The 12905-nt window shown below is 57.6% G+C and overlaps 1 protein-coding gene across 1 annotated transcript; it reads left to right on the top strand.

Moving 5' to 3' along the window:
• The first annotated feature begins 2399 nt into the window (after positions 1 to 2399).
• On the top strand, positions 2400 to 12237 carry CENPS (centromere protein S). The gene is made up of 5 exons (NM_001204933.1): positions 2400 to 2447; positions 4821 to 4944; positions 5541 to 5574; positions 9940 to 10006; positions 12106 to 12237. Exons 1-5 carry the CDS (start codon positions 2400 to 2402, stop codon positions 12235 to 12237), a joined length of 405 nt encoding a protein of 134 aa, NP_001191862.1.
• Positions 12238 to 12905: the final 668 nt, after the last annotated feature.

Below are 12905 nucleotides of genomic sequence, written 5' to 3'. Positions count from 1 at the left end.
GGCTGACTTTTGAATTGGCATTTCACAGTGCAACTTTAAGGAGAAAGTGATGTGTTCTGCTGACCAAAAATATCCATGACACCCCATTGCAGGCAACTGAAAAGGATTCGGGGATTCTGCACAAGTCCTCGTCTTATCTGTGGTGAAGGCAGAGGGGTGAGAGCGTGACCTCAAAGCCAGTTGCCCAGAACCACATCTGGGCCGTACCCCTTGCAGGGGCTTCCCCCACGCAGTTCTCTCTACTTGGAGGCCGTGCTTCCTCAGAAACGCGAGGCTGACAGTGTCTACCTTTTAGGGCAGGTGGGACATAAAATGAGCGCCTGGGAAGCGCTGCAGGTGCGAAGTGTGCCTGGGAACCTTGTTCCCTGGCATGGGGCAGTGCTGCCACCTAGTGGCCATCTTACAGCTCTGCCTCTGCACTGAGTCCAGGTAGCTGCAGCCAGGAACATTCATTTTCTCTTCCTTCCTTCCTTCCTTCCTTCCTTCCTTCCTTCCTTCCTTCCTTCCTTCCTTCCTTCCTTCCTTCCTTCCTTCCTTCCTTCCTTCCTTCCTTCCTTCCTTCCTCTTTCTTTCTTTCTTTCTTTCTTTCTTAATATTTATTTTATTTATTTGAAAGACTTACAGAGAGAGTTGGGAGGAAGGAGGGGGGGAGAGAGAGACAGAGAGATGGAGATGGAGGGAGAGTGAGAGGTCTTCCATCCGCTGGTTCACTCCCCAAATGGCCGCAATGGCCGGAGCTGAGCCGATCCAAAGCCAGGAGCCAGGAGCTTCTTCCCCGTCTCCCACGTGGGTGCAGGGGCCCAGGGACTTGGGCCATCCTCTACTGCTCTCCCAGGCCACAGCAGAGAGCTGGATCAGAAGTGAAGAAGCTGGGTCTCGAACTGGTGCCCATATGGGATGCCAGTGCTGCAGGCCAGGACTTTAACCCACTGTGCCACAGCGCTGGCCCCTCCATTTTCTTTTTATTTTTTGGAAAGACACAATGTCAGAGAGAGACAGACAGACACACACACACACATCCACCATCCAGATTCATTCCCCAAATGGCTGCAACAGTGAGGGCTGAGCCAGACTGAAGCCAGGAGCTTTTGGGTCTCCCAAGTGGGTGCAGGGGTCCAAAGTCTTAGACCATCTTCTACTGCTTTCCCAGGCCATAGCAGAGAGCTGGATCAGAAGAGGAGCAGCCAGGATATGAACTGGCACCCTTGTGGGATGCTGGCATCACAGGCAGAGGCTTAGCCTACTACGCCACAGCACCAGTCCCAATATTCTTTTTTTTTTTTTTTTAAGAAAGATTTATTCTATTTATTTGAAAGGCGAAGTGACAGAAAGAGAGAAAGCAATCCTCCCAGTCCTCCACCCACTGGTTCACTCCCCAAATGGCAGCAACAGCTGGGGCCGGGCCAGGCCGAAACCAAGAGCCAGGAGCTCCATCCAGGTCTCCCACGGGGGTGCAGGGGCCCAAACACTTGGGCCATTTTGGCTGCTTTCCCAGGTGCGTTAGCAAAGAGCTGGATCGGAAGCAGAGCAGCCCAGACTCAAACTGGCGCTCTGACGTGGGGTGCCTGCATCACAGGCGGCAGCTTAGCCCTCTGCACCCCAGTGCTGGCCCCTGGAGGAAGATTCTTTATCCCTGGGAAGCAACAGCTGTGGAATGAGACCAGAGGCGGGCGTGCGGTGCGGCAGTTAAGGTGCTGGCTGGGACGCCCGCATCCCGCATCGGAAGCGCCTACCTCAGGTCCTGGCTCTGCTCCCAATGCCAGGTTCCTGCTAATGCAGCCTGGGAAACAGCGGGTGGAGGCGCAAGTGCTGGAGTCCCTGACCCCGGGTGGGAGACCTGGACTGAATCCCAGGCAGAGCCAGGACGAACCCAGGCACTCTGATCCGAGATGCAGCTGTCCCACGCTGTGACTCAGCCACTGGCCCGAACGACCCCCCGCCACCCCGACCTTATTTTTCAAAAGTGATGCGTGCTTGTAAAAAAGGCAGAATACAGACGCGCGCGAAGTGGGAGCTCTGTCTTCCCCGAGCCGCAGGAAAGGCGGCCACACGGTCCAGTCGCTGACGTCACTGCACCTGCCAGCCCTTCGCTCTCTCTCCCTTCCCATAAATGCACCGTGCTCCGTTCTGCATTCTCTGTGTCGGTACAACCCCGGGGGTGAACTGTGAACCCCCACCCGCACGTTTCTGGGGGAGAGGTGCTTGTTAAGCGACCACCTTCCGAGGAACCGGAGAAGGCCCTGCCCGGGGCCGCCGCCAGGGGGCGCGCGAGACGCAGGGAGGAGGAACTTCGCGCTTTGTCCCCTCGCGCGCTCCGTCGGCCGGCGCCGGGCGGGAAAATCCGAGCGCGCCGCCGCCCGTGCCTGCCCACGCGCGCCTGCGTGGGGCGGCCGGCTGGGATGGCGGAGGAGGAGGCCGAGGAGCAGCAGCGGTTCTCTTACCAGCAGGTAGGGGTCCCCGCGGGGCCTGGGTTTCGGGGGAAAAGGCCGCGCCTCGCGCAGCGCCTGTGGGGCCTGGGTCTGGGGGGTGCCGCTGCTCGGCCTCCGCTCCGGGCCCAGGCTCGCTGTGAGGGCGGAGTGGGGCGCTGGAGGAGCCGGGCCCCGCGCGGGGCGGCCGCGGCGGGAGCTCCCCGCACGCTCAGACCCCGGGCGCGGGTGCGGTTTTCTGTGCGAGGCCGGCGCAGGGCAGTGGGGGCGCGGGGGTCCCAGCCGTGTATCGGGAGACCTGGCGGCGCACTCCCCAGGTGGCAGGGGCGCCCCGGGGCTCCCGTGCGGGCCTGGGTCGTCCTGAGCTGCGGGTTAGCGCGGCGGCCCCCGGTGGGGACACAGCCCGAGGGAGCAGCGAGCCAGCTCCCGCGCCTGGGCGCCGCACCTGCTGCTTCCAGCCGCGGGTTTGAAAGGCAGAGAGGATGAGAGACAGCGGTCTCCGCTCTGCCCGCAGCACCCGGGGCGGAGCCGGCCTGGGCCTGGGCGAGAGCTGAGCGGGAGGCCGGACTCCCGGCCCGGGGCCTCCGCCGTTCCGCGCGGGCAGCTCGCTGCGGACTCCCGCGCGCTGGTGTTGCCCCGAAGGCGCGTCCGGTAGCCCCTGGCCCCGTGTCTGCTCTCTGCGGAGCCGAAGGAGGCGTGGGAGACGGGCCCCCAGGCAGCAGGGCTGCCCTGTGCGGGTTTGTGCGTGGGCAGGGCGGACGACGGTGGACCGACCGCACGAGAGTGGGGGCGGCCGGGGGCACTTCGGAGAGACCACTCCGCCGTGGTCAGCCACCTGCCCGGGAACAAAGCTGCCCGTCTTAGCCTGGAGGCCTCAGAGGCTGGGAGCTGGCCTCTGAGCACTGGGGTGTCCGCACCACCGGGAGGGGCCAGGGAGGGAGGAGGGGCAGAGGGCACTGGACCCAGCGTGAGCGTGGAGGAAGGAGGTTAAGGGGTTCGGGGTGCCGGGCAGGTCTTGTGATGTTTGGAACCGAGGAAGGCAGGAGCCTTGTCCCCTGCCTGGCCTCCACATGGGGTCCTGGTTCCTGTTTGCAGCCCCTCCTCGGTGTCCTGGTCCAGCTGTCACCGTGTCCAGTTCGGCTTTGTCTCCGGCACAGCCAGCACGCGGGCTGTGGACGCTTGTTTTTTCTTTGTTGGGGTTGCATTTTTGTTTGAGAGCGCTCCTGTCTGCCGGGTCGCTCTCCCAAATGCCTGCACTGAGCCCACGTTGGGACCGGAAGCTCTTCCCGGCCTCCCGCGTGGCTGGCAGGGCCCCCGCCATCAGAGCCAAGGCCACAGCCTCCCAGGGTGCAGGAGCTGGGCGGGGCGTCACCGTCACGTCCACGCGCCCTGATCCCGAACGTGGACGTCGGAATTGGCATCCTGACTGCCTGCTGCAAGTGCCCACCCCTTGCTGTTTTGTTTTGTTTGGATGAGGTTTTTTTGTTTGTTTTTCTTTCTGACAGGCAGAGTGGACAGTGAGAGAGAGACAGAGAGAAAGGTCTTCCTTTGCCGTTGGGTCACCCTCCAATGGCCGCTGCGGCCGGCGCACCGCGCTGATCCGAAGGCAGGAGCCAGGTGCTTCTCCTGGTCTCCCATGCAGGTGCAGGGCCCAAGCACTTGGGCCATCCTCCACTGCACTCCCGGGCCACAGCAGAGAGCTGGCCTGGAAGAGGGGCAACCGGGACAGAATCCGGCGCCCCGACCGGGACTAGAACCCGGTGTGCCGGCGCCGCAAGGCGGAGGATTAGCCTAGTGAGCCGCGGCGCTGGCCTTGGATGAGTTTATCAGAGGCAGAGTGAGCGCCCATCACTGAGGAGAGTGCATGGAGCCGCAGGCGCCCGTGCCTTCCCAGGGACCTGCGCTGCAGGCTGGGATTTGGGGCCTAACCCTGAGGGTGGAATGGAACCCTGCCGGGAGTGTGGAATAGTGTGGTCTGGCCTCGGCTTTCCGTGCCCTGGCTCGTGGCTCGTGGCTCGTGGCTGGGAAGGGGTGTTCCTGGGCGTCCCGCACAGAGACCTCGTCCATCGATCCTGCACTTGGAGAGGAGCTCAGCCCTGTGGAAGGGGCCGAGCGGCTTCTCCCCTTGGCCTTGTGGTTGAAGACATTTATTTGAAAGGCAGAGTTACAGAGGGAGAGGGAGAGAGAGGTCTTCCATCCGCTGGGTCATCCCCAGGTGGCCTCGACGGCTGGCCAGGCTGGAGCCAGAGCTTCTTCAGGTCTCCCATGTGGCTGCAGGGTCCCAAGCGCTTGGGCCATCCTCCACTGCTTCCCGGGCCATTGCTGGGCGCTGGGTGGGAGGTGGCGAGCCGGTGTCACGTGGCAGCCTCACCGCGGGGTCTGCTCTCTCCCCAGAGGCTGAGGGCAGCCGTTCACTACACCGTCGCTGCCCTCTGCCAGGAGGTGGCTTCAGACAAGGGGATGCCGTTCAGCAAGCAGAGCGTCGCGGCCGTCTCGGAGGTGACTTTCCGGCAGTGCGGTACGGCCGAGGTCTGCCCGGCAGGGTGGCCGTGCCGGGAGCGGTGCGTGGGTCGGGGCGAGCGCTGGGGGGCCGAGGTGCGTCTGAGCAGCGCCGTCGGATGCGCTGAGCGAAACGTTTCTTTCTTGGCTGTAAGAGGTGGGTGCTCTACGGGAGGAGCTGGTGCTCTTTGCTTGCACGAGCTCTGGGGCACCAACACACACACCCCGTCGTGTTCTGACGGCCCGATAGCTGGGACGTTAGACGCCACGTCCCTTCTCCAGGGTGTATACGTTTTACGTCACCCACAGCTCGGCAGGTGAACCTGCAGCCTTCGCATTCGCGTGACTGCGAGGAAGTTAATGTCCCCCTAAGCCCTACCCCCGGCAGATGGTTTCTAGAAACCAAAGGTGCGGTCACTGTTAACGGAGGGCCCACCCTACAGACCGGGAGGGCCGGGAGCCCGCGGCGAACAAGCGAGCTGAGTGCTGCTGCCAACGCCGAGTCACCTGTAGGGTGGTTTGCCATATTAGTGCAGAAATTGGGATTTCACTTTTCCTCCTCCTGGGTTAATACTGGGGTAAGGGTGGCTAAAGTATGTCTCTGTTCTTTTTCAGAAAATTTTGCCAAAGACCTTGAGATGTTTGCAAGGTGGGTGTCGTCCATTTTTGCCCGTGTGGGGCTGCAGGGTGGGTGTTCCTGGGGCGCCTTAGCTGCTGCTGGTGTTTCACGGGGAGCTGAGCCTCACCATGCCAAGACTCTGCAGGGGTGTGGCCTCTGATGGCCACGCCCACTCTGGGGTGTGGCCTCTGATGGCCACGCCCACTCTGTGGGGTGTGGCCTCTGGTAGCCGCACCGATTCACATCTGTGTTGTGCTTCTTGTTAAAGAGCTCAGGTCTCCGGCTGGGAAGGTGGGAACGAGGCCGCCAGCACTCAGGATGGGTGTGCGGTGTCTGCTTTGACAGCGGCGGCTTGGGGGTGGTTTGATTGCGTGGGCTCTGCGGGTGCGGGGTTGGCAGTGCTGCTGCTCCGCGGGGCAGCCCCTCGAGCTCGTCCCGGTGACTGCCGGCAGGTGTGCAGAGAATGAGGGGCGCTGGCTTGCGCTGGCTTGCGCTGGCCGTGTTTGTTAGGAGCGAGCGCTCCCTGGAAAGTGGGCGCCTTGCTTTCCGCTGGGAAGCTTTGGCCTTCGCAGGTGGTTTTTGCCCGGCCGCTCAATTGGTGCCTCAGGTAATTGAGAGCAACTGCCAGGAGCGGGAGCCGTGTGAGAGACGGCGGCCGGAGAGGGCTGGCGCTTTCTGGTGTGCCGGCTTCTCCCAGACCCCTGCCTTCACCCTGCTCCTGTCCGCCCTGTTTCCTGGATGAATATTTTGAATGAATTAAAGCAGTGGGCTCTCCGGGGCAAGCTCTAAATCTTCCCTGTTCCTCTATATATTAGTCCCTGAAAACCGCTTAGCATCTGCAACTTGACCAGAGGGGCTCAGAAGTATTATGGGATGCTGCGAGCTCTCATTCGCTGTTAATCCAGGCAGTCACCCCCACGTGTGCCCCACCCCCAGGAAATCATTTATCACTTGCCATTGTGTTAGCTGTGGGAAAAGACTCTGAAAAATTTAAAAAAGGGTACTGTGTCAGAGATTGAGAGAGAGAGGGATCAATTCATCTTCCATCTGCTTCCCTCTCAAAAGGCCACAGCAGCCGCCTAGGCCGGCAGAAGCCAGGAGCCAGTAACTCCATCCTGCTTTCCCATGTGGGTGGCAGGGGCCCGACTGCTTGGGCCAGTTCACTCCTCAGACCCGTCCTGAGAAGCTGAGCAGGTGCAGACCCAGTTCTGGGTGCCCAGAGGCAGGCTGTGCACCCTCTGACTTGACACAGTCCACAAGTGCAAATGGTCGTGACGGCTCCTCTTCTGTCTGAGATTCACATTTGTTTTCATGATATTCCAGGTTGTTTTTATACAAGAAAGCAGGTTATTGTTGGGGGGGGAGGAGCGTGGTACAGTGAGTTAAGCTGCCACTTAGGGCACCGGCTCCCTTATTTGATGACTGGGATCAAGTCCTACCTCCACTTTAAAAATAAATAAATAAATAAAGATTGATTTAAAAAAATTTATTTTATTTTATTATTATTTTTTGGACAGGCAGAGTTAGAGACAGAGAGAAAGATCTTCCTTTTTCCATTGGTTCACCCCCCAAGTGGCCGCCACAGCCGGCGCACAGCGCTGATCTGAAGCCAGGAGCCAGGTGCTTTCTCCTGGTCTCCCATGCGGGTGCAGGGCCCAAGCACTTGGGCCATCCTCCACTGTACTCCCGGGCCACAGCAGAGAGCTGGACTGGAAGAGGAGCAACCGGGACAGAATCCGGCGCCCTGACCAGGACTAGAACCCGGGGTGCCAGTGCCACAGCTGGAGGATTAGCCTAGTGAGTCGCGGCGCCGACGATTTATTTATTTGAAAGAGTTAGAGAGAACGAGCGAGCGCGAGCACACGCGCCTGCATCCACTGATTCACTTCTCAGATGGCCACAACAGCCAAGGCTGGGCTGGGCTGAAGCCAGGAGCTTCTTCCAGGTCTCCTATGTGGCTGGCCAGGGCCCAAACTTGGGCCATGTTCTACCACTTTCCCAGGTCATTAGCACAGAGCTGGATCTGAAATGGAACACCCGGGACTTGAACCGGAGGCTGTATGGTAGGCTGGCGTAGGAAGTGGCAGCTCTCCCTGCCACGCCTCAGTGCCAGCCCCCTAGTAATCAGATCCTGCCGCCCATGTAAGAGACCTGGGCTGTGTTCCAGCTCCAGGCCCCGGCCGCAGTCCAGCCCGAGCTGTTGCAGGCATTTGGGAATTTGGAGAGTGAACCAGTGGATGGGGGTGCTTGCTCTGTCTTTACCTCAAATCAGACAAAACCCCCATGTTGAGCGGAGTGGAGGACAGGGTGAGTGTTGTTTCCCAAGACTTCCTGTGTACACAGCTCACTCTACTCATTCCTTTTGCTACAAGAAGAGAATAAATAAATAAACTTCGTGGGACGTGTATTAAGGGGTGCTTCAGGCTTTCTCCATGAAGCACTTCACACAGGCTGAGCGGCGACGCGGTTCCCAGGGCACAGGAGTTGATACCCAGGACCTCTGTGGCTCTGGTACTTTGTAGCTGCTATCCTGTTACCTTTTCTTTAAAAACAAACAAAAAGATTGATTTCTTCAAAGGGCAGAGTGACAGGAAGAAACAGAAGTCCATCTTGCAACTGCTGGTTCACTCCAAATGTGCACGGTAGCCAGGTCTGTGCCAGACTGAAGCCGGGAGCCAGCAGCTCCGTCCTGGTCTCCACGTGGGTGCAGGGGCCCAGGCACTTGGGCCATGCTCTGCGGCCTTCCCAGGTGCGTTAGCATGAGGGTGGATCAGCCAAGACTTGAACCCGCACTCCAGTGTGGGATGCTGGCGTCACAAGTGGTGACCTAACGCTCTGCACCACAGTGCTGGCCGCCCTGCCCCCATCACCGTCCTCTGCCCCGGGTCTTGCAAGGTGGTAATGAGAAGTGATCTCTAGAAATGGATAGTATTTCATGACATGCAGATACTGTCAGGACGAGATGACGTGTTATTTGTACATTTAGCAGGATGCAAAGGATTAATTTGGCCAAATGATGTAATTTCTGTGTGATTTTTTTTTTCTTTAACTCAGCAGATACTCAGGGTTCAATCTGTCCTGACCACTTTACTAGTTATTGAGGACACAGAAGGGCTGGTGTTGTGGTTCAACAGGTTAAGCCCCAGCTTGGCACACCTGATCCCAAGTCAGAGTGCCTGGGTTTGGGGCCCTTCCCCACTCTGACCCCCCTCTTGCTGACAGGCCCCCGGGGGGCGGGGCAGTGGTGGTGTTTCGGATGCTCGGGCCCTGCCAGTCTCGTGTGGCTTCAGCCCGGCCAGCCTTGGCTGTTGCAGTTACTCGGGGAGTGCACTGTGGGTGGAAGGTCTCTCTTCTGTCTCTGTCTCTGTATGTCTCCATTATTCTGCCTTTCAAATTAAATCTTAAAAAAAAAAAAAAAGATAGCCAGACTCCTGCTTGTTCTCATCTACAAGTGCTCAGTGTCTGGGTGGAAGTTGGCAGTGGCGAGAAAGGGTGTGCTCAGCCGTAAATCATCGCGTGGTGCTTACTCTCTCAAACCCTTCAAATTGAGGGTGAGAGGACTGAAATGAGAGTTTGAGGAGTTTGAGTTGTGATAAGAAACAGGCTGCAGTCTATTTTCCTTTTTTTTTTTTAAAGGTTTATTTATTTAAAAGGCAGAGTTACGGAGAGGCAGAGAGAGAGGTCTTCCATCCTCTGGCTCACTCCCCAGATGGTCGCAACGGCCAGAGCTGGGCTGACAGAAGCCAGGAGCCTCTTCCGGGTCTCCCACACCTGTGCAGGGGCCCAAGCACTTGGGCCATCTCCTGCTTTCCCAGGCCATAGCAGAGAGCTGGATCGGAAGTGGAGCGGCCAGGACTTGAACTGCTCCCAGTGGGATGCCGGCACCACAGGTGGCGGCTTTACCCGCTGCACCACAGCGCCAGCCCAGGCTGCAGTTTAAAGGAGCCAGGATGAGGGGAGGGAGCAGGCGCATTCGGAGGCATCTGCGTCTGCTGCTTCCTGCAGGCCCTTGCGGAGAGCTTCTGGGCCTCCACGTGAGCAGAGTCATGCTTTGGGACGTTCTCTTAGCTCCTCCGCACGAGCTCGCACCCTGACCTTGCTCTTCTGTGCTGTTTGCTGGGATCCCGGTGACCCAGACGTCACCTTGGAAGGGCCCCGCCCTGTGCTTCGTCACCCGCAGCGGAGAGATGGGCTTCTGTGGTCTCCGTCTCTTTAATTGGTTTCTTGGCTGGTAACTTCTCTCATTCTGGAGTTACTTTGCTTAATGACCGTAATCTAAAAAGAGGGGCTACTTAGAGACCCTCGTTAGCTGGAAGTCTGACCGTGAACTTGTAGTTTCATCGGAACTTTCAATAACAGCAAACATTTTGGTGACTTGCTCTGCCCTTCCCACAGACATGCGAGAAGGAGCACAATTAACACTGAAGACGTGAAGCTCTTAGCCAGGAGGAGTAATTCACTGGTGAGAGATGGATTTCTTCCCTCACTCCCCTTTGCCATCAGAATACATTATTCCCAATTAATCACTTGCAGCCACGAAGTTATTCCCCGGGGCACCTTGCATTAAGAAGTAGAGATGGCTGAACCGTTTCAGACCTGCCCGTAATTTATGGTCTCTCTTTCATGATGATGGATCTTGCTAAGCCAATTTGAAATTTTCTAATCAGCACTCTCTGGATTTCATAATTCGCCTTTTTTGTAATGTCTCAAAACTTTGGTCCCATGTTTGATGCACAACATGATGTCAGAGACCGGTCACAGACTCGAGTCAGTGGGGATCGTTCCATTATGGGCCCACAGCTGTCCCCGGGGACAGATCCGTATGTCTGGACGTGCAGAGCAGAACAGTTTTGACCACACCTTCCTTCTCTGGGGAGACACTGGCACCCTGATTCCGTGATCATCCCCGTGGCGTGTCTGGGACGCTGGGCAGCGTGTGCCCGCCTCTGACACTGGGTGGCCCTTGCTCAGTATGCGCTCCGTGTCTCTCTGGTCCGGGGACGCAGGAGGAGCTCTGCAAAAAGCCGTTGAGTTTGCCTGGCACTGCATGTCGTAGCTGAGTGCTCACTGCCGCGCGCTGCGGGTGCTGCAGATTCAGCTTGTGAGCCCTGTTTACAGACTCGGCAGCCGAGGGTAGAGACAAAGTTGACAGCTAAGCTTTCTGGGTGCCAGGTGGACCTGACCACCGCCTCCACCTCTCCCCTTCCTCCTCTTCCCTCCCATTTTTATTATTATTATTTGAATGGCAGAGAGACATCTCCCATGTTCTGGTTCATTTCCCGAATGCCCACGATAGCCCGGGCTGCGCCAGACTGAAGTCGGGAGCTGATAACTCGATCCAGGTCCCCCGGATGGACAACAGCGCTTTCGCCGTTCCTTGCTGTGTCCCAGGGTGCACATTGACGGAAAGCTGGATCCGAATTGGAGCGAGGACTCAGACCCAGGCCATGGCATTTTACCTGCTGTGCCAAACGCCTGCCCCCAAACGTCACGCGCTCGCCCTGGATCCAGTGCCGTGTGCCTCCTGCTGTCTCTCCCTCCTCTCCCGAGACTGTGGCGGCGCGCAAGGAAGCTGCGGTTCCCAGGGAGAACAGCTACGGCGCCTGGATTCTGTCAGTGGGAGGCCTTGCTCGGATCCTGCACACTTGGCCCACGCCACTGGAGGAGTGGTTGAGGGAAATCACCTACTCTGTGTAGCCCTGTACTTCAGAACAGTGCTTCTATTTTGGACTCCTAAAAAGTTGTGTTTTTTGTTTGGTTTGGTTTTTTTCCAAATTATTACCAAAGAGTGCAGCTCAGTTTGTGCATTGGACATCTGTCCCCTATGAGGGCTGGGGCCTGGTCTGGTCTTGTAGTTTTGGTGCCTGCTACATAGTAGTCAGTATTTTTTCATTGAGTAAATTTAGGGGGATATTGGTTACTTTCTTTAAAAAAAAAGATTTATTTATTTGAAAGAGTTACATACAGAGAAGAGAGGCAGAGAGAGAGGGAGAGAAAGGTCTTTCATCTGCTGGTTCACTCCCCAGATGGCCACAGTGGCCAGACCTGGCGCTGATCAGGAGCCAAGAGCTTCCTCCAAGTCTCCCACACAGGTGCAGGGGCTCAAGGACTTGGGCTGTCTCGTACAGTTTTCCCAGGCCACAGCAGAGAGCCGGATCAGAAGTGGAGCAGCCGGGACTTGAACTGGCACCCGTATGGGATGCCGGCACGGCAGGTGGGGGCTTTACCGATTATGCCACAGCACCGGCCCCAGTTACATTTGTTTTTGTAGAGTGTGTCTGTGATTAGCAGGCCTTCCACAAGCTTCACACTTTAAATTCTTTGGATTTCCAGGGAGCTCTGACCTCTACGTAGTAGCAGCGAGTTGATTTTTGTAGTTGATTCCTTTTTCCAGAAAAAAAAAATTTTGAAACTGCATTGGATTCTAGGAAATACAAACCAGGCTTTTGCACGCAGGTTCTTTGGGTGGGAGGGAGTGTTTGGGGGTTGTAGTTATTCTCGGTTTTCTTTATCTGGTGTGTGTGTTTTTTGTGTGTGTGTGTTTTTTGTTTTGTTTTGTAGCTGAAATACATCACAGAGAAAAGTGAAGAGATTGCCCAGTTTAACACGGAGCAAAAGGCAAAGAAGAAAAAGAAGTTAGAGGAGGGAAACAAGACGCTGGAGGCGGCCGAGGTGGTGGAGAGTGAGAGCTAGAGCCGAGCGCCGCGAGGGCCGGGCAGAGCCGCCGGGGTGCAAGGACACGCGGCCGGGCGCTTCCTGCCGTGCCCGAGGTCCCGCGTGTGGAAGCCGGTTCACAGGAGGGCTGCAGGCCCCGGGCGAGCCCTCCCAGGTCGTACTCCAGAGACAAGGCCGCGTGCGCCAGAAGCCGCTTCTGTTGCCGTTGAGGGAGTTGTGTTAGCCTCTGGACAGCGGCTTTCTCGAGGGAGAATCGGTGACTTCCTGGTCTCTGACACAGTTTTCCAGGCTGCATGATGGCCTGCGGATGGATGAAGCGGTGTGCAGTGTCTCGTCGGCAGTGTCTCTAAGCCCAGCCTGCGATCACGGGGAGGAAGCTGGGTGTCCGGGACTGGTCCCTTGTACTAGTTAAAGGTAATTTTCTCCAGAAACAGTTTATATGGCTTTTCTCTGGTTATTTTGTAATTAAACTGCTTTTCTCAGGCAGCGTCTGGCTTTGGATTACTGCCCCAGATCCCCGAACGTGCTGTCTCCTGTTTGTGAGACCAGGTCCCCAAGGCCCCCCCTTCTGCCTTCTCACATCTTTGGGGTTTCTTGGAAGCCCAGGGCCGGCCTTTGCCTTTGGGGGCCGTGAGGGTGAAGAGGAGGGCTGGCGTTGCAGAGCCAGGCCCTGCTCTGAGTGCCAT

Source organism: Oryctolagus cuniculus, chromosome 7 (genome assembly GCF_964237555.1).
Source record: "Oryctolagus cuniculus chromosome 7, mOryCun1.1, whole genome shotgun sequence".
NCBI lineage: Eukaryota > Metazoa > Chordata > Mammalia > Lagomorpha > Leporidae > Oryctolagus > Oryctolagus cuniculus.
The sequence above is the reverse complement of the archived record's forward strand: the minus strand, read 5'-3'. Positions and strand labels throughout refer to the sequence as shown.

Coding starts and splice junctions, on each gene's coding strand:
- CENPS (NM_001204933.1), top strand. CDS start 2,400: ATGGCGGAGGAGGAGGCCGAGGAGCAGCAGCGGTTCTCTTACCAGCAG. Junction 2,448..4,820: donor AGCGGTTCTCTTACCAGCAG/GTAGGGGTCCCC, acceptor CTCTCTCCCCAG/AGGCTGAGGGCAGCCGTTCA. Junction 4,945..5,540: donor GGTGACTTTCCGGCAGTGCG/GTACGGCCGAGG, acceptor GTTCTTTTTCAG/AAAATTTTGCCAAAGACCTT.